The sequence below is a fragment of the Anabas testudineus genome, chromosome 7 (assembly GCF_900324465.2).
Source record: "Anabas testudineus chromosome 7, fAnaTes1.2, whole genome shotgun sequence".
NCBI lineage: Eukaryota > Metazoa > Chordata > Actinopteri > Anabantiformes > Anabantidae > Anabas > Anabas testudineus.
In genome coordinates, this window is record NC_046616.1 from 5453392 (window position 1) to 5475376 (window position 21985).

Here is a 21985-nt window from a genome sequence, read left to right on the forward strand (position 1 = left end):
TTTCCCTTTTGCATGGATCATGATTTCCTTTTCTTTTAGCTTCCTTTTCTCACACTTGTACATCTTTTATATTCCACATACATTCTGTCTCCATCTGTTTCTCCCTCATTTGTTTGTTTCCCCCAGTCTGCCTGCTAAGCTGAGTCTTTTTTTTCCTCCCCTCCTTTATTTTTCTCATTCTTTCTTCCCTCATCCTACTTCATCCACTCACACTCTTTGTTTGCATCTTCATTGTCTTCTCCTAATTCCCTCACCTCCTCTTTGGCTCTCTCTTTGTGTTTTTGCTTCCTTCTTTTCTGTTTTACTGGTTTACAAGGCATATGTGTGTGTGTTGTGTGTGTGTGTGTGTATTTGCCAGTCTATCACATCGCTGCAATTCATCATCATTTTATCTACAGCTTCCTTAATTGGATCCTATCACAGTCCCACCTGACGAAAGGAGGAGCGGGCGGTAGGGGTTGGATATGGTGGGGAAGGAGGCTCATTCACAGCAAGCACATGGATGTGCCCAAGTGGGAACACACACACACTTGAGCCCACAATATGTCAAGCTTCATTAACAGCTGCAAAGTTGTGTTCAGGCCTGTATATTTACTATTTTTTCTCCCACTTGCAGAGAGAACATTGGGATTTTACTAAACATTAGAGTGCACCGAAGAAATGAATGTACTGTATGTGCATGTGTGCATATGTGTATGTGTATGTGTATGTGTATGTGTGTGTGTGTGCATTCATTCGGCTTTGCCAGTGAATCAGAGATTTGCTGAGGAAGGTCTCTGTCCTCCAGCATCAGCAAATCTCAGCAGTGGTACTGGTGTAGTAATGAGTGTGTATGAGTGGATCAAACACTGGGGATGCAAACTGCATACTGCTATTTCCTGGAGTAAGTGCTTGTGTTTGGAGGCGTGGGAGGCTTTCAGAACATGCTCAAAATCCAACAGAGAGTGAATAAAAATATCTTACATACATCTGTGGTCTTCAAATAATAGATTATAAATGTACATATTTAGAAACTATGGTGTTATAATGTAAATATTGGAAGTCAAGCTTCACAGTATGTAAGTTTTTAGACTCCTTCGTTTTGGTATAATACATACACATACATACAGTTTTGTTGATTTGGATTATTTTCCCATCTGTCTATATTTATTAACCCCTAATAATGAAACAAAAAAATGATTTTAGACAGTTTGTAAGTTTGTTAAAAATCTAAATCTGAATGGTGGATCTCCAAAGTCGTGGCATTCCAAATGGTACATCCTGTTTAGACTCTTTAGTTTTTGGTGGTGTTTGCTCAGTTGGATTCAGGTTTGGTGACTGACTTGGACATTGTAGATCATTGAATAGTTTTGCCTTAAATGTTCTGGGTTGTTTTCATATAATGCCTCGGTTCATTGTCCATGATGAAGCATCATCCAGTAGGTTATGAAGCATTTGCCTCAGTCTGAGCGAATAATATAGCTAACACTTTAGAAGTCATCCTGCTGTTGTCAGTAGTCAGGTCATCCATTGAGAACCAGTTCCATGGTACTTCCTTGGCGGGAATACATGCCCACAACATTGCACTACCTCCACCATGATGTGGTGGTGTGCTTCAGATCATGAGCAGTTTACTCCCTTCTCCAACTCAATAAAGTTGTAATGTACTGTAATTCTCACATGCTTCATCCAATATTTCAGATCAAACCCCTCAAATTAAAATTGACAGTCAACAAGTTAAGCTCATCTTAATTGTTTTATTAAATCCATTGAGCTAGCTATCTATACAAACCGAGGCCTTGTTCCCTTTGGACCTTTAACAATTGATTTTCAATAAATTTGCAAGGGTTTCTAAAACATGGTTTTGCATTATGCATTATGATTTACTGAGTGAAGCCTGGTGTGTAAAAAATACAATCTATTAAAAATTAAAAGTCGAACACAACAGACTGCAGAAAGTGAATGGACTACAGATACTGTACTTTATACAAGGGGTCACATCATGCCTGAGAGGCATAATTCAATGGGAAAAGCTGAATTCCTTTAGCAAAGAATTTGTGCATTTAAATCTGATCAGTTTATTCTAATTCCCAACATGATGTGCATCAATTCAGCTCAATATTAAGTGGAATTTCAAATACTGATGTCAGACAAATTTGAAAAGAAACTTGTAATGTCAACCCAAATCTAACAGAACACTTCCTTACATGAAGCAATTACAGACACACAAGTCACTAAATATGCACATTAGCTTTCCAAAACACAAAAGAACTGTAAGAGCCATCATTACAATTTGGAAATCAGCTTAAATAAAGTGCCCAGAACTATTTTCATGTCACCATCTGACATCAGTGGCAGAATGACTTTAGGGTCACAAAGCTGAAGCTCAATCTTTCCTTTGTGGGGGCAAAGTAGGTGACGGGGTACAGTTCAAAATCAGCAAGTGGCCGCAAGCAGTAATGTGGCAGCCGGCTAAATGACCTGTAGCACCTGACAAGTGTGTGACAGGCTGAAGAAAAGACGACAGAAGAAGCTGGGAAAACCATACATGCCTTTTAACGGCAAGGACTCACTATTGGACATATGACTGTGAGCGAGAGATGTGGTTTGTGGCTTGCATGTTAATTATATGTCTCATTAAGTAAGTCATAATTGGCGTCGTTAAAATGCCTCCCCTCTGCCTCATGCCCTGATTGGAGCTGAGGAAATTAACATTGCTGAAACGGTTGCTCCCTATTAGCGGGGACAGTTTGACTGAGGGCTAAGAGTCAGGAATGAGTAGTGGGAATGAAGAGAGAGTGGATTTGCGACAGCTAGTCCCTGTGGCCATATGCCTCAGTTTCAAATCTTTGCCACAACAGTCTATAAGTGCCGGTCTCTCTGTTTAACAGTGTAGCGAACCAGCTGTAATGCCTTGTCATGATTAAACCAGTATGGTTGTCCTGCATCAAGCGTTTTCTGATATATAAAACAGCTGGAGTTGGTCAGAGCAGAGAGATGGTTGATTAGAAATGGTGATTAAAAACTCTCTTAGTCAACATATGAACTCACATTGATCAGGACCGGGGATATCCCAAGGGATTTCACCCCCGTAATCTGGTGTAATTTAACTGCAAAGCTTATGTATACATGAAAACAGGTTGTGTTTGTTTGGTTAGCCTTACCGTGGTCTTTTGACACTGTATGCTGGTGCTGTTGAACCTCAGAGCCGGGACACTGTGCGTGTTGCCTTGGATGTGGAAGATACACTCATAGTTCCTCTGTCCAGACTGAGGCTGCGGCAGGTTCTGGGCCAGTAGGGTGATCGGCCTCATAACTCCAGCAGGGATATAGATCTGGGTGGAAGGCAGGATCTGAGGACACTCCTGGAGATTAAAAAAAGAACAAAGACACTGATACATGACTTGAAAAATGAAAAAGAATGAGCTCTCAATGAGAAGCAAATGTGGGTGGGAATTTTCTGCACATGCTGTCTTCTACGCTGACAGAATAAAATACACATTCAGTATCCTCTAAGACACATTAACATGCTTTTAATTCAAACTCACAAGTTGTAATTGTGAATTACAAAGGCCACCAAATGGATTTTGGCATGATGGCCTTGCAGAGCTCCCTTATGTCCATAATTATGAATCCACTTTCACCTTGCCGTATCAAACGCTGTAAAAAGCTGCATCCCAGCCTCCTTTGTTCTCACAGCAGAATGTGTTTAAAGAATCAACCAGCCTAAAACCTCCACTTACAAATTATCCACACTCTTGAGGATCAACTCTTGTCCTATTTATGACTATAACACTGAATGTTGAATATGGCAGCCACTTGTCAAATTGAGCACATGCCATTTTGGAATCAAGCCCTTCCCCATATTAATGAGGCTGTTATGGATGTTAGGCATGTTTTTTTCCCTAAAAGAGTACATGAAAGAACATTATAATTCTGTCAGTGTGGACAAAAATGAGAGCCAGACACAGCGTCTCTTAGGAACATGGACAGTTAATTCTGCCATGCTGTAGTGTAAAACAGCTACAGTCTTAGGATTAGATAGGGAGATAACTTTGGGGTCAGCACTTCCATTAAGCAGCTTCGTTCTGCTCTTCAATCAATAAAAATTTGGCTAAAACAGAAGCTTTGTACATATTAATTGAAGCTTAATAATTGAAATCTCTAAGTGTTTTTTTTTTTTCTAGCTCTAAGCAAATAAAAAGACAATATGCAACTGTCATCTGGAATCCATGCTCAGTCACTGCTCGTGCTCTAGAATAATTTGTTCTGTGTTTTTAACTGGTTTAATGAATGAAATGTAATTACATTATATTCACATGTGGGAATTGGTACTATATTATTTACTTCTGTAGCACTTTTCTGTCAGTATTAACCCAATGTCTTGATAAAAACAAGTTTCAATACACTGCTTTGATTAAGTGACACACACATAATTTACCTTATAATGTATCGTTCGAACATGTTAGAGATGTTTGCAGAAAACTCAACTGCACGTAAAGTTTTTTTAAGATCATTTCTTCAACATAACTGTGTAAATAGAGCCTCTAGAATATCATAAAGTCTGTAATTACCACAGAACTAGTTATAGCTACACTGATGTGTGTTTAGTATTTATCCTGAGTTGAGGACACCAAAGTGAAAAGTATAAATAAAGTTATATTACACTTTAGGCACCATTAAGCAAACTATAATTTTCCCATAATGATAATAAAAGTTTATATCTGCAATGATACATTAGTGCGGACTGCAGTTTTTTTTTAATCAGAAATGAATACCTGAAGTTAAATCAGACCACCAGCCACATCCTTTCTCCATATCAGTTTGCTCTTTGCTGAGCTACTGTCTAATGGAGCATTGGTAACAAGTTCCAGATTGCCCTGGGAATGGCGGAAAGGATGCAGGACACTTCTACTCCCTTTACTAAAGCACCCCCTTACAGCTGAAAGTGATCAGATTAATGCCACAGTGTTAGGTGCAATATAGTAGTAGTATGTAGTTTGAAAGGAAGGTGCTGTATAATATAGAAAGAGACATAGAAGTGGACAATAGAGACAAAAACATTTCAAACTATTCAAATATACGAATGCTTCTGTTGTCTATGTATATTAATCAGTACTCTTCAGATTAGCAGTAATGTAAAGCAAGTGACTCTGATAAATGATCAAACAACACTGAGCTTTCTGCTACTTGTTTTGGTTTTGAGCCCACAAGTGATGCACTTCATAACCGATCAGTAGTGTTCAGCTAAATGTATGTAAACTGGTCTCTGCACAATCACTTTGCCGACATCATTGCCAATTGTCTTGCTCCACTTTATGACCACTACTGAGCAAACGGGAAAGTGTGTGTATTTGCGAGTGTTTGTAGACACATCTGGTCAGAATATCAGTGACTAGTTGTATCGAGATTGATGTTGCAATCAGTGTAAATGTTGGAAAGACTCAAGCAAGTGAGACCACTTCACATCTGTACCTCTGTGCTGCAATATCTGGTCCCCGTTGCTTTAATAATAATACACACATGAATATGCACACATGTGGATATTATCCTATGGTCTGTTCCTCATTACTGATGCATCAGAGTCACAGATAAAAAGCACAGCATCGCATTCCTCTACATACCATGATAATAAACATGTGTGAACACATACAAAGGCATACCCCACACAGGGCCCACAGACATTACAAAGACTAACAATTTCTGAAATACATAAAGGGAAAAGAGAGGGAAACACACACAAAGGAGGGAGAGAGTGAACAAAAGGTTCGGGAGCAGAAGACTGTGGGAGCAGTTTCATTAGGAGTGGTGACAGGTGTCAGAGCTGAGTCTGCATCAGATAGCAGAGCAGTTCTACACAATGAGAAACAACAATCTCTTTACCAGGGGGATTCCTCTAATCCCTCGCTTTCACTCCGCTCTTTTCTTTCTTCCTCTCACTCACAATTGATATTTTTATGTTCTCTGTAGCTTTCTTTCCCCCCCTATTGTTATCATCTTTTTTTTTAACCTTGAAGAGCGAACTCAACGTGCATCCCCGTTTTCCAGAAACAACTCTCATCAAATACACACAGCGCCACATCTGGAAGCGTCCCGGTACAGCCAGTCTGCGATTAGTGGTAACAGGAAAATCCCTAGCACCATCACCAGTTCTCCACGTCGAAAGAAGTGCCTCGTTGAGATATAAATTTACTGCGGTGAAAGTCAGGGATAAACAGTGATGCAGAGGATGAGCAGAGATAAACCATAAGATAAGAAAGAGGTGAGGAGAGGTGAAGCGAGAAAGAGGGAGGGGAGAAGATGAGGAGGCGAGGTCTTGGGAGCCATACACTTATTTATTAAAGTGGGGGATTAGAGTCGAGGAGGTCGAGTTCCCAACAGAGTGAGGCAGGGGTGGACTGCTGCAACAGGGGAGTCGTACATACCACTTATATCTATCAAAACTAATTCCCAGACAGGCAATACAGGAAAACACACATGCTATGTTCCATCTAGGTATACCCAAAATGCACATAACATATATACAAGCCAAATGCACACACACAGGTATTCACACACACCTACTACCACTACTACTACTATTACACACACGTACACACTCACACACTGCTAAATCTTGCCCTCTGGCTCTATGCACTAAGCTTGTGCAGACTTAGGCCTGTGGAGTGTTTTACAGTAGCCTTGGGGCCAAACCAAATACACAGACACTGTGATCAAAGGTGGAGTGGTAAGTATAAAAAAAAAAAAAAAAAAAAGATAAGTCAATCAGAGCTCCTCTGCCATATCATCAGTATAAAATTTCTATTAGGCCTGTCTGTCCGCTGCTTCCAGCATCATAGGCATATAAACTGTAACTACTGTGACTATTTCCTTTGTGAGTGTCTGTTTTGAAAGCTGCAAAGTTATATACTACTTTATATGCATATGAATTAACAATAATTTTGGACTAAGCTCTTTTATCACACTGGAGGAGTGGCGATGAAATCTTAAAAGTGATGCTAAAAAAGTATTTCTACCTAATCTTTTCTTTTTTAGCAAATAATTTCACAATACCATTGTATTAGTTTAGGTTCCAGCTATTTTGTATGCTGAATCATTTAAGTGTGGGATGAAAGACAGAAACATGACATTTACTTAATTTATATCTAGCTCTGCAACAGCTAAAGTCATTATCATTTACTTTATTTCCCTTGTTTCTAAGTACATTCTCTCAGGATGGAGACACGTCTACGGTGATGTCAGAGATGAAGGCGAGAGCCCCGATTGGATGCTGGCTGTCACCCTTGAGGCCACCTCACTGAGGCTTTGACAAGCTGTGAGTATGATGGATGAGGGAGCCCGTGAGTGTGTATGTTTGTCGGTGTGTGCGAGTGTCAAGAGGGTCACCACAGTGTAGAGGGTCCCCACGGATTAGCGTTACAGTCCAATGAAGCATTTCAGAAAGGAGGGGGCAAGACCCCATCGACCAGCGATGCTACACACACACCGACACACACACATAACGTAACAAAAGAACCTTATGTGATGACCACATCTCCCAGGAGAAGGACAGGAAGAGTGATCTGTTGAGCAATGTCTCAGATTTGGACACTAATATAGTTATACCCTTGGAGAATAAATCTAACAGAAAGTAACACACACACCAGAGAATACCACAATAACGGGCAGTAGTTAATGCTTGTAATCCCAATAGACCTCTCTATTCAGTTAACACAGACAAACCATGAGACGATATATGCTCCTCAAATATTTCCTCCTGCTGTAGTTAGACACATCTTTCCTCCTGAGTGTTTCTCTCTCATCATTGATAATGTTTTCTTCATCTCTCGGTGACTGTGCCTGATGGCAAAAGACGACAAATCACAACGGACGGAGTTTAATCAACCTCCAGTCTGTGTCTTCTCCATTCGAAGCACATGCTACACTACAAGGCTCCCTCCTTGTTAGATCTTTTGGGTCTTTTAAAAACCCTTTTGACAAAGTCTTACTGGAAATAATTCAAATATGCCGGATATTGCACGTGATCCTCCACTGGAAGTATGTTCCAGTCGTCGGAGCAGCTGTAAATGTGATAAATCTTCATACTACAGTATGGTGTTTTTGCACTGTATTTCAGACATACTTTATAGTACATTTTAAATCAAAACACTGAATTGTGTATAGTCATCAAAAAGTCTTTCAGATAAGAAGTGAAACGTCATCAAGAACATCAAGCAAGTCCAGTTGTCACCAAACTGCTGTATTATGTTGAATGTATCCCTATAAACTACAATATTAAAAGCTACAGAGGTCATAATTCGCCTCTTTTTCCTCACAGCTTGGTATTTTATACCTGTTTTACTGACGTTTTCTTTCACAACCAGTTGAGAAACTAGAAAAGAAAGTAAATCAGTGAATTGGACAAATCACTCACTGCTGTCGGTGTCTGTGTATCAGATCTGAATAAAGTGGCTTAAGTGACATTATTACTTAGTGACTTTGTGGTAAGCAACCCAGTTAAGAAGGTACAGGAAGAAATGTGTGAGTACTGTCCTCCTTTCACTGTACCTCTTTACCTCTCTACATCACACACGTCTCCATTAGAATAGCAGTGGCCTGTGTGCTATCTCTGATGACCAAGTGTGATTGTGTGTCTATCTGGATGCTATCAGGTCTGGACGGTCAAAGAGGAGGATGTAGCTGATAAGCATCTGCTAGTGGATCGATGGGAGCCTCTGAAAATACACAAACTACTTGTGAGCGTGTGTATATGTGAGTATTTCTGAGGCCGACACAACAGATACATGACAGATAATGAGAAGTTACAACACTTTAATTTCCAGGTTGAGATTTACAGTGTAAGTTTCAGCTCTGAGGATCGAAATTTGATCAATTTAGTTTCATCTTGCGAGCGGAAAAAAAATGACAAAGTGCTCCTCGCCATGTGGGAACCAACCAAAAACAGACAACCCACTTTAGACCGTGACCCAGTGAATAATAAGAGATTTCTGTGACCCACCTAGGAGTCAGCCAACCTTTCAAGGTCAGTATAAAAGCCCATGACAAATGATCTGATTTCCCCATCATCTGCCTCCTCATTTTTTTGGGTACGTTTCCTATTAGTTTTATTAGCTACGGGATAAGAGAATTAGTTTCTTGGTCTCCAAGGTCCTAGGTCGAAAAAGTTTAAGCAATACACAACACAACCAACTTCACAACAAAAGATACAGCAGTATCTAGTATGCAAATTCACTGGGGCCAATAACTTTTGAAAGCGATCATCTCTTTGCGAAACCTGTTTCATCTTTTATTCTAGATTTGTGACTCATCCCCTGTGCTTCATTTCAACAAGAAAACTTTTCATCTATTTTGCTCAAATGAACCAAGTTCCTCAGTTGTAGTCTCAGGTGGAAGCAGGGCAGGCACCCCACTGCACCAGAATAGGAGCTCTTCTGTTCAATAAAGGACACTTTGAACTGTGTTAGAAGCCTTTTGGAGTGTCCACCCACTCTTCGCAGTCTTTTACTATAGGGGATATGGAGCGAGACGGGTGTAGCAGATAAGATAATACACAGAAAGAGTTTGTACTGTTATGAACTCAGATCCTGATACTTATATAAATGTATGAACATAGGCAATGCTTTGACCTTATTACGACTTAATCAGATGTCAGAAAAAGTTATCAATTCTACGTCATCAAATATGATTTTGTTTTCTTCAACACTTAGTTAAGCATGGTTATTTTTATTTTTCAAGAAGAACTGACTAACACAGCAACTCAATTGTGTTGATAACCAAGGTTAAAAAGCGCTATGAACCCTCCAGTATGCATAATACAAAGATCTTGTGCAGGATTCAGCGTCTGTTAAAGACATGGTTGAACATGAATATGAAAGCTACAGGATAACAGAGGACAACAGAGCGACTGAATCCCCTCACCATAGGAACATAGCATTCAGAGGTTTTCCTTTAACTTGTCACCTGTCTGTAATTTCTGCACAGGGAAAGTGTTAGTTTAGCTCCTGGTATGAGTTTTCAATCACTGGGCTTTATATTTAAAATGCAGTTTAATAGCATATTTATTACATGTCTGATAAAACAGGTGCATGTGTGTATGTGGTGTAACTTTTTATAATATAACTTTTTTATCTTTGAATATATTCAAAGATTAAAAAATATATTATTTCCTTTGCTGTAGATGCTACGAATCCTACCTCTGTTCGTATAGTACAATGGACTGAAGAGCATTGATACCTCAGGTAATTCCCTTCCCTCTCCTCTTCAGTGCACTATTCAGCAGTTTAATGGCCATTAAATTTATCCACCGAGACAGTGAGCACCATCAAAACTCTTTCAAAACTAATTTTCCACATATGATTACTCATGTGCCTTTAGAGCAACCATGGAGTGAAGTTTATTAAGCCTCTGGCATCAGGGAACAGTAGGGTCAGATGGGAAAAACAACAGAAAAGCATCATTTGGATTAGAAAGACCTGAGAAATGCAAGTCTGCTGTTCCAACGCAATATTTACATTAATCAGACATAGTTCATGATGCAAGAATATTAAATCTGCCCACTTGCATATGAAATAATGGGAGAAGCCAGGAATGAGACCTCTTTTTGACCAGTACAAAATTCGTACTAGTCCTGGCTGCTGGTTCAGAGTTGGTCCAACTTATTAATCAATTTGCTTTTCCACTGGCTAGAGAGCCACCATAGACGCCAAGCACAACAACATCTCTGTACTAGCACTGCTCCTGCTGTTGTGAGCCTCCACTGACATCCACAAACTGTGGGTCCAATGCATTTGTGCTGCCTATTGTGATCCCAACCTTATACAAGCGCTTCTTGGCTCTAGACCGACAAAGAGTTGAGGCCCCTCTGGAACCAGTTTTCCTTGCCGCCCGTTTTGTAGCTGTCGAAAGAACTGGTTTGAAATTAAGGACTGCAACTGGCTCAGTGACCTATTTATTAGTGACTTTTGAATATTTCCTATTTATGAGCTGCAGAAAGAAGTAGGTTCTGTAACTCCAAAATAATCAATTAAAAAAATGCAATTAAATGATTTTATGCAGCCAAGCTTCAAGAAAAGGAGAAAACAGGGCTGATGGCATTAGCTGCATGAAACAGATTCACTGAGGAGATGCTAAGTAGATACAAGGCACAGGTGGTGTCACGATCCTCGAGTATCTTTTCATCTTCCAAATGGTTAATCGTCTATCGCCTCCTCCTTTCACTTCTCCAACCTTCTCCTCCTTCCATTCACGTCCTTCCTCTCCTTCTGTTCAGTCTTCGGTTAATGTTACCCCTTCCAACACTGATATCTTCATTACTTCTTCAAATTAACTACCCTGATTATTCCTCCCCTAGTGTGTTATTTATTTCCCTCGCCTGCACATTTTGTTAACTTCCTTATTTCTTTGTCTATCGTGTTCCTCCTACAGCATATCTTCTCCTCCCCTATCTTCTATTTTTTTCTGTCCCAGTTTTGTATCTGTTTTCCTACCCAAGCCTTATTTAAGTATGCAAACTGAAAACAACATGTTCAGTCAATTCTAGTTTCACCGAGCTTGTTGACAAATTGGCCTTGAGCAATTTGGGCAAATGCACTGTCCAATCTGCAGTATTTCAAGCATAATGAGACGATTCAAATGAGCTTCCTAACACGGAGATAATTAGAGGCTTTTTATCAAGATCTCTGACCTTCCTGTGCGCAGACAAAAAAGTTCATAACACATAAAGGATTTGTCTACTGTTGATATTCTATTTATTAAGATGAAACTTTGTGGTATTGTAATATAACTTTCCAAGGATATTATCAGTGTGTTTCATTTATATTTTACAGACAATAGATGGTTAGGTGTGGACGTTACAACCTGAATGAGATTCTCTTTTGTGCAAAACAGTTTGACCTAAACATCCATGACGGAAAGTGTATTTAATTTTATGAGCTGTTATTTTTTGCAGAAGCTGTTATTTCTAATTTTTCATGTGCAGTGTCTACACTTTTACAAATGAGGTCCCTAGTTGTTCTTGCAAGCTTGTTTCTTCCTGAACAACTAGGCCACTGCCACACTCCTACCCTGCTCCACCTTTCTCTTCTCATCTCATCTGTCTCTCTCCATTAAACACGCCAACGATCAGAGATGCATCTTTAAGCTTTAATACACTTTGAATAATTAATACACATGTGTACACACACACACACACACACACACACACACACACACACACACAGCTGAGTCTGTCAGTGACAGACAGCACCTCCAGCCAGAGAGACTCAGAGGGAGAAAGGAGGGTTGCTCTGTGCCAGCTCTAGCCCCAGAGCCTCTGAGCTGGGCAACTCAGAGCTGTGTACCAGCCTGAGCTCCACAAAGGAAAGACAGCTGTAACTCTGACACGTTTAGTTGAGAAACACAAAGAGAGGGTGTCTGGCTCCTGCTAATTGACTTGTTGAGGGAATGAGAGAGTGACTGAACAAAAGGAAGGAGCTCACTGGGTTAGAGATCAAAACAAGGATCCCATATGGAGATGCCTGGCGAGATGCATGGTGTGCTTGGATCGGTGATGCTATGGTAATAAATGAGTGCAAAGGCTAGCTTATAGGTGTGTGCATACATGCCTGTGCTGGTGTTTCCTGCAGCCCCAAGGTGACTTGACAGAAATGTATGACCGCTTAACCAACTCACTCATCAAGGTGATTTATCTTCTAATTAGCAGCATGAAAGTTAAAGCTGATGCACATATCTATATTCACTTTCTGTACATCTGGAGCCTTACACAGCCTGCTAATGATTATCAATGAGGCTAGGCTACAAAACCAATGGTTCAGTCCCCTGTGCTACAACAATGCATCACAGATCTACTGTATTTGGCTGAGTGTAAAGAGGTCAGGTTTCCAGCTAAAGGGAAGAACGAAGCGATAAAGGATGGCTGAAACAAAAAAGAAGAAATGAGGTTGGACTTAAAAGAGGAAGAAGTAAGGTCAAAGTGGGGAAAACGGAGAAATTAAGACAAGAAATAAAAATAAATATTAAACTGAGAACAGTCAGAGCCGGTGAGCTGCAGTTTCACATATAGAAAAGGTCAATGCCTCGATAGTTTAATAAACTGTTTCAGGACGGTTGATGCAGAACGAGCATTGGCTCGTAATGAACATTTCCACTGACAGATACAGATGACTTCACTCAGACAGTGTCTTCATGAATAAATCTGACCTGAATGAACAGCCATTTAAATATACACGTTACTAAAACATTAATAAATAAGCAGAAAAAACACAAATTGTCAAGACATCGGATAGAAAATATCACTGCATTGACATATGGTGGAAAAGTTTCACATTAATAATTATATCCTCTATCTCGACCACGTCACTATCACTAGTAACTTTGTCTATAATGGTCAATTCTGTTCCTCCCAGTGCTAATGTTCCTTATATTGTATGTGGGGTGTGTGTGGGAGTGCATGTTGGGGTGGTGAGTGGGCTCAGCAGCGGACTTTCCTGCAGGAGTTCGTGTCCTGTCACAGGCCTGCGATGAATGTTAACTTCTGAATTATATGCAGCAACATTTAACCTATAGGGGAACTCACCAGTTTTGCGTCTGGAGGTTTTCTGCATATGTAAAAAAAAAAAAAAAGAAGTTGTCTAAAACCTTTTTTTGTCTCCAGAGGAAGCTGTGTGAAGTCTGATAAATTGCCTTGAGTGATGTCACACAAGTGTCAGCTGGGGTTGTGGAGATAGAAAGAAGGTGAGCTCACCGGACCTTAGTAGCCCAGTCTTCTTCTCCACCTTAAGGTGGGTCACTCAATGCTACATTAGCCGCACGAGCAAAGTACAAGAGAACCTCACACTGAACTCTCTGAGGTCTATTTGCATTGTTCAGTTAGTAGCATAGAAGCTATTTCCCCATACGAAGTGCAGAATGTTGGTTCAGCTGATTTCACCAGACCTTGTTTGAATATTAAGGTTGAAGGTTGCACTTATTTTCTTTGTAGGCTACAGCATTTATGTTTATAAATCTTCTATCCAATCTTCCAAAAGTACAAATAACTTCACAAGTAGTGACCTCGTAAGTTTTTTACTTAATTTATGTGCCTTCTGTATATTGTCTTCTGAAGTTGAATTTTACAGTCTTTGAAAAAGAAAAAAAAAAACATCACTTGTTGTCAAAGCTCCCATTCGGGGCTGATACTTGGCAGCCATTTTATGCCTTTGCTGTCAGTCATGTGCTGCATTAATTCATTTGTGGGATATGAAATATCCAGAGTAAAAGGGTACCTCATGCAAAATTGAATGAATGACTTAATTAACAAGCAGGCAAAACTGCAATCAATAAATTAATACGCAGGCAAGCTTGTCGACAGGAAAATAAATGCAAATAAACCTGATTTTCTATTATTTTTTTGTTGCTTCTTATGATTGTCTTAATTTTCCTATTTCCTTAAACCTGAATGAAGTCATTTAAACCAACCCCCGGGCCCAGCGTCAGTCCAGCCTTCTATAGCGGCCCAATGCTGGGATTCATTGAAGCACAGCAAATTTGTTTGTGTCTCTGTTTGTTTGTCTTGGTGTTTGTTTCTCTCATTGTTTGTATTTATACACATTTCTGTTGATGGCCTTCTCAAGTGTTTCTCTGACTCTGGCAATTTTCTGCCTGGTTGCTTCTAATGCGCCTCTCTGTTTATCTGTTGTCACAATACAGCTGATTTATACATATTTACATATCCAGGAAGTGACAGCAGAGATTTACATTTACTTTAAGAGGGGAAAAATTATACATTGTTGGTTATCAGTTTACATGCACCTGGATGAAAAGTGTATTTTTGTGACTTACCTGTGGAACACATTCACAGATGCTATGAATTTTGTCAGATATGAAGTGAAGTCAGCCTCAAGAAATATGACACATGCCTTTGGGAAGATAACCAGTGTAGTGTGAATTCAATCACTTTGGCAACCGACTGCTAATGACACAGGGGGAAACTTTTTCAGGCAATGGAGATGGGCAAAATTGCTTTCAGCAGGGGCTGCGAACTGGCAAATTGGAACAAAATCAAGGCTAGAGGAGATAAATGCGTGACGACAAAAGTACTGCTGTTGGTTCAAGAGTGTATATGCATTGCTTCAAAATGTTGCCTATCCATTGAAAGAGAGAGAACACAGGGATACATCAAAGCACATGCATCAGTCACAAAAGCCTAAAGCTGCCTCTTCACTGTCTGCTGCATTTATAACGACAATCCACGTAAGGATGTGTTGATGGCAATGGCGTGTGTTTGTCTATCAAAATTCCCCCCCCCTCACTCCTCCAATATTCAAAGTGTCTTGGTAGCCATGGCAACGCCTGCACTAAAAAAGAGAGCAACATCAAAAAGGAAAAAAGAAAAAAAGAGAGAGAGAGAGAACCAAAAATAAAAGGCTGAATTTGTGTGGCTCTTCAAACAAGACGGGGATGGATGGCAGCGTGGTGGGGCGTACGGGAGGATGTAACGTGATGACAGGGTGTGTGCGGAGTCAAGTGTCATCACCGTCCCACTCTCCCCCACTCTCCCCCACTCTCCCTCTTCACACACACACACACACACACACACAAACACACACACACACACACAAAACACTCCGAAATTGCTGCCCCATTTGTACACTTAGACATTATAATACATGCACAGTCCTCGCTCCGTTGGTATATTTTATAGACACCCACACACAGATAATCTAAATGTCTTAAGTAAAGACACTGGTCGTGCATACAAAAGAGATATAGAGACAATAACACAGAATTATCACGCACACAGTCACACACATGAAAATACATAAATGCACAGGTACGCACACCTTCATTTGCACCTCACTCTACGTTGAATGTTATCTCCAACGGGAAAATTGAGTGAATGAAATGAGAGATAGAAGTAGAGGAAAGAAAGAGGAGCAGAATACCCGGTTAGTGACAATGCAGAACAGCGTGTATTTGCATATGCTACTCATATAATGTTTACCAGGTAGGACACAATAAGAGTACAGAGGAAAGAACAAAGAAAAGGGAAATCAAAGGTGACAGGAAGGTGATAAGAGAGGAATGGGAGAATAAGGAGGTGAACATAAATATCACTTTGCTTGCACATAAAAGTGATTTTCCGCTCGGGTGGAAACAGGCAAAGCTGGAGTCAAGGTTTTAGGTTGTTAAGTGCAACTTTCTCAAGACAGAAAAGTTTATTTGCAGTTGTTAGTGTGAATTTGCGTGTTTGTGTGAAAGGGAGTGAGAGTTAGTGACTTAAACAGAGACAAAGGGACTGTGAAAGCAAGTCAGCTCATGGATGGATGAGTGTTTTCATGCAAATATAACATTTGGGATGGTAGTACACGGTGCTATTTGCATACTCATTCACTTCGACTTGTTTATAAGTGAATAAATCCAGCGTTGCTTGGAGTACAACAGCTGCTGCTGGGCCACTCACAGCAGCACTCATTCATACACATGCATACACACACACACACACTCAAATGATGTACAGGTCCCAGCTGCACCCTTGGCATTACTATTCCACTATAAACACTTGGGTGTGTATGTGTGCACATGTATTAATACTTGTAAATGTATTCGTGTGTTGCTTTGTATGTACTTCTGAGATTGTGAGAGCACATTTAACGGTACATGTACATGTGTATTCATGTGTGTGTGCGTGTGTGTGTGCATGCACACTTAGACCCTCACCTCTGAGGTGTTCACTCGTCCCTCCTGGAAGGAGCAGTCGCTGGCATCTTGCGTGCACATGTGGCGATATTTGCACCAGTGACAGGGGAAGTTTCCATTAACACAGGATAGACACCTGTAGTGAGTGAGAAAAAGGAAGTGATAAGATTTTGCAATTATCAAGATACACTTAAAAAACTACAAACAACATGCTGTAATGACTTCTTTTAATTTTACTTTTCCTTTTTTTATCTGCTCTGCCATTCTGCCTAACTGCAGTATTTGAATGTATGACACTGCCAAGAATGATGATACTTCTGTTGTCAGTTGTCAGTTACACTCAGTTCCCAAAACTAATACGCAAGTATCACCTAGACGCCGGCGTTAACTTGTATTGTCAGACAACACACTAAATCCATACTACACATTTACATTTAATGGTCTGCAATGCAAGGCAATTTTTTCAGTGCTGTACTTTTTCGGTGCAGCACTTCCAATCTTTACAAGTTCAGCAGTTTCTAAACTTTACTCCCGGGCACAAAAAAGTGTGCATGTTTCCTTATCTTGCTGATTGGCAACCAAAGGTAATTCTCATTACCTGTTAGTAGTTATCGTGTCTACGACACATAGAAGTAATTAAGTGTGTATAATACAACTTCCTAGAACCACAGTAACATCCCGGTAGGTGAAATTCCCTGAAGGTAAACACATGTGATTATGGATTAAACCTGAAATCATGTATTTACTTTTTGACATTGCCTTGAATCAAAAAATAAAAGCAAGATTTCTTTCTGTTTCTTTCATGTTTGTGATTTTCGTCTTCTTAGGCACACAGTACTTAGCAGTAGACTGTTGTGTGTATAACAAATGACTAATGCATCAAGATACTGCGTCAGAAAGCCACATCTATGTGTAGCATTTAGAAGACAAACACAGACATCAACAAGCACTTTTGCATTTATCAATATTATTATTGTAATTAAAAAAACAAGCTACTATGACCTGAATTCATCATATGCTTTTGGAGACATACAAATTAAATACAAGAAAATTTGAATTAGATAAAAAACAAAGACGCACACACAAAGAAAACCAGCAGGGGACGTGTATCACACTCTGACAGCCAGAGCGGATGTGCATCACCACAACTGCACAACATCAAATATTTATGGCCAAATCTCCAGAAATCAGGTTGGAATTACAAGTGTAACTGTGGCCTCATGCTTTGAGACTTTATTCCATCTGCCAGTGAGGCCAAGGCCAAAACAGCAGAGGGAGAGAGGAGGAAAGAATCCTTGGCGATCAGGTCCTCCCTTCTTATTCTCCATGCTTGGAGGCTTACGGTGAACTAAGCTGGCAGACCATGATAAGCTTGTTTTTATATAGCACTTGCTGGTTCTTCTTCAGAGTTGCGGAAGCAAAATGAACATTCAAGCATGGATTACCAGATAAAAACAAGTCTGTCATGGCCAAGAGAAAAAAAAAGCAATGGAAAAAGAAAGGCTGTAAAAGTACACAAAGGTTAGTTTACGCTCTACAATGTGATCGACAATATGACTTTATTTTGTTTGCTCAAGTCTTCCCTGGTGTGTTTTCATATCAGTGTGGTGTTAACATACCCTCTGCTTTTTGTAAATGATCTGACACCCACGGGAAGAATCAGAAAGTCTCTGCTTTCCAATCTTTACTATCATATTCTTGTCATTTTAATCCAGTGTCATTTTAATGAAGAGAATCTTTGTTAGCTGAACGGGATCTTAAATTAAAGCCGTAAACATGTTTTAAAATTGATGAAAAGAAGTTAAATGTTAAAGACAGTAATTACAGAGACTGACATGTGTTCTATAACTCTAAAAAAAAACCCTGATATTCTGCTTCAACTAAAACAAGCTTTGTAGTTCTTACACCACTTCTGAAACACATTTCACATAACTGTCTTAAGAAAAGTGAGTTCTAATTACATGTTGTGTCAGTCCTCTCTCCTATATGCTGTCACTGGACTTGCATCATGCATTCTGCAATTCATCCCCTCACTTTACTCTCCAGCTCACATCCACCCAAGAAACTGACAAGGAACGCGTAGCGCCCATTGTATGTAGCAATTTTCCAGTTTTTACTCTCCCGTGCTCAAAGAGATATTTACATCCAATAACAGTCAGAATCTTTGAAAATTGCCAGTGACACGTTGTACTTGGCAAACAGAGCTACCGTGAACCTCTAATGACAATGTGTTTGGGTTTCCTGAAGAAGACCACTTCACACCTTTCTTACAGCTTCATTAATTTGCATTTTTACGTAGTAACATTACTGGAATTCATGGTGAAGGTCGTTGCCAGGTGGTTCTTTAATAGGTTATTCATTTTGTGAAAATCAATTATTGATAAGTAGCTCAGTACAACTATTGTTAGCTTAAGTTATGTCCAGAGTTTGAACTCTGAACAATGATCCTGCTAGGATCACGTCTTAGGTCCAAATGACAATTATGCCAAATTTGATTAAATTTCCTCAAAGTGTTCTCAGATATCGTGTTCACACGAATTAGACGCCTGTATAACTGAATGAACGGTAAAAACTTGCCTCCGGCCCTATCAATTGTCAGCTTGGAAGCATAAAAATACATCTACCTATAGGCACCTCGTCAGACAAGGAGTTCACTAACAAATATTATTTCTAATTAGTTTCATCTGTGCAAAAAGTGAAGGGAAAGCATGATTTTATAGGGCTAAGTGTGGTACTAGAGTGTCATCCATCAAAATGCAGGTTAGAAAGTGAGTGAGCATATAAAAAAATGTCAAATTAGTAGTTTGTAATAAATCATAATAGTAAATACATCTCTAAGTACTAATCCTTTAAATGACATATCTCATGTAAAAGCAGCTGATCACAGTGACAGACCCAAAAAAACATGAAACACTCTTTTTAATCCTCTTTTAGCTTGTTGTTTTGTTTTCATCACACATTTAAAGTACGGTTGACTCACACATCTCTCATAAACTATTTCCACTGATCGGGTGGGCAGAAACAAAACTTCAAACAAATGCTAATGTTGCTCCAGCTCTGCTGGATGTGTAAATGGGGACTAGTTTGCTGACACATTTTATGGCAACAGCACAGCAAAACAAGCCAGCATTTAAATAGTGAAGTCAAAGGAAATAAAAATAACAATACCACCTTCACTGTTTGACTGACAAGTGATCTCTGTCAAGTGTAGTCTAAAACCACCACAGTAATGAGCCATCATGGGGGTTTAAAAATGGGTCCTCCAAACTGAAGGACAATTGTTCAGCTCACACTGCTGCCCTGCTGCCAGAAAGACTGACTTTAAATTTCAGTCTAATTCGAGCGCTGTCTTTGTCCCTATGTCCTTGGTTTATTCAGATATATGTGGTTTAACCCCTAAATTGCCTGTATGGACAGTGTGATGTAAGAGGCTTATAGTCTATGATAAGCTGGTGTGACTAGACTGAGCTGCAGAGCGAGGTTTCTAATCAATGCAGGTAGATTTCCATGAGGAGAAGGGTGGACTGAGGCTATGCTAACAGACTGATATTTGTTAGTAGAGCTGCTGAGCCAGTTCCTCCTCAATATTAACCCCAGGGTTTATCAATTTCTTGTTGCAGGGATATGTGCACGCGCATTCACAGGTATGTGTATGCAGGCTCATGAATGCAGTAACACACACACACAGACTTAGACACAAAATCTGTCACCCATGTTGACATCACAGCTCTCCTTTGGGTCACCTGGGCAGCGGAGACTTGTCGTACAATAGAGTTGTCAATGCCTGGACAACTGGCTTGGGTAAGTGGCTGCGCTGCTGCAATGTAGTCAATAAAATCCCCTGCTATTTAACAAGGCCTAGCAACAGAGCCAGGTCAAATGCCTTTTCATCTTTTGCAGGCTTTTGTTCTAGCGAGGCTGGATCGATGGAACAAAGATGTTGATATGCGAGCAATGGCCCCGCACAAACGTATATGAAAGGCATGAACAATCATATGCTCATTTAATTCTGGTCAGTCTGGACAAAGTCAAAGATAAAGAGACAATAACTTCCTAATTAGAAGGTTAATGTTTTGTCAAATGCTCACTAAAACATGTCAACATTAACTCGCGTTGGGGAGATAGTAAAGTATAAAGCTTTGATATCGCAAGTCGTTATTCTAATCAATAACTCTGATTGGCTTGATATCACATCTCCCAGATATCTCTAATGTGAAGTGTGTTTTAAAGATGCACAAGGAAACCTGTGCAATTAAGCTTCAGAGTGATCAGCAATAAAATGACGCGTACGTCATAGGTTATAAAGCACAAAAACCAACTGAGAAATTTAGTTTCTCAACAGGGGACTCAGACACACAGTCGAAATTATTGCTTCTTGTCACAGTGATTTCCAAAACGCAGTCTATGAGTCTCAATTTAATTAAACCAGGTCACACACATTAGAAATTGAGCCAACAACTACTGCCAGGAAAGTCAACTACGAAAGACGTAATCGCAGAGAAGTTCTGGTCTAAATTCTTTCTACTAAGACGAGAATGAAAGTTTCCAGTGGTACAAGAAGTTGTGATGTGCTGCTGGTCTCTAAACAGGAGGCAACAGCAAATTGGTCTGCCTGGAAATGAGAGCCCTTCCTGAGGGCTGGAGTGTGGGCTGATCTCCTCCCTTGAGTACTTCTTTTCACTGCATAGATTTCAGCCCTTTCATATTGTAATGGTCACGTTAGCCCGAGGCTGGGGCACTAACCTTTTTGCTGTGTGGGATGCTTAATTCCTGACATGATGGGCACAATCTCTCTCTCTCTAATTTGCTAATACTCTGCTTTATATCCGTCTTTCCCTCTTCACGTCTCCCACTCAATTGTCTTTTCCTGCTCCAGATCCCATACATGTGAGTTTTCCTTGTCACTCTATTTCCTCCAATGCTCTCCCTCCAGTTTGTTTCTCCTCACTTCTTTAAAAGATGCATTATTCCTCCTCCCGCATGCTCAATTAAACTACTCCAAACCTCTTTTTTTAATGCAAATTTCTAATATTGTAACAGTGTATGTAAATAGCTTGTAGCGCAGATTGCTGTGCCAAGTCTGTGCCGTCTGTTTCCATGTGCTCCTTCCGACTGTGTGTGCATCTGTTCACGTGTGTTTGCATGAAAATATGTATGGCTGGTGTTGCATCCACCTTTGAGCATGTTGCACGCGGGCCTGTCTGGGTGCATGCCTGTGGGCTTCTTTGCTTGTGCATCTGTGCTAATACTGTACATCTGTGTGTCTGCTGCTGTGAGTCTGTGCTACACTTTCACTTTCACCCATGCACCACGCCCACAAAAGAGACATCCA

General features: G+C 40.1%; 1 protein-coding gene across 2 annotated transcripts in view; it reads right to left on the reverse strand.

Moving 5' to 3' along the window:
• The window catches only part of LOC113167221 (plexin-A1-like), a 204228-nt gene that overhangs the window by 62754 nt on the left and 119489 nt on the right, over positions 1-21985 (reverse strand). For both annotated transcript variants that reach the window (XM_026367642.1, XM_026367641.1), the window contains exons 9-10: positions 16675-16789; positions 3144-3344 (exon numbers count right to left, since the gene is read on the reverse strand). In XM_026367642.1, coding sequence (XP_026223427.1) covers positions 3144-3344; positions 16675-16789 — 316 coding nt within the window. The remainder of the gene's footprint in view (positions 1-3143; positions 3345-16674; positions 16790-21985) is intronic.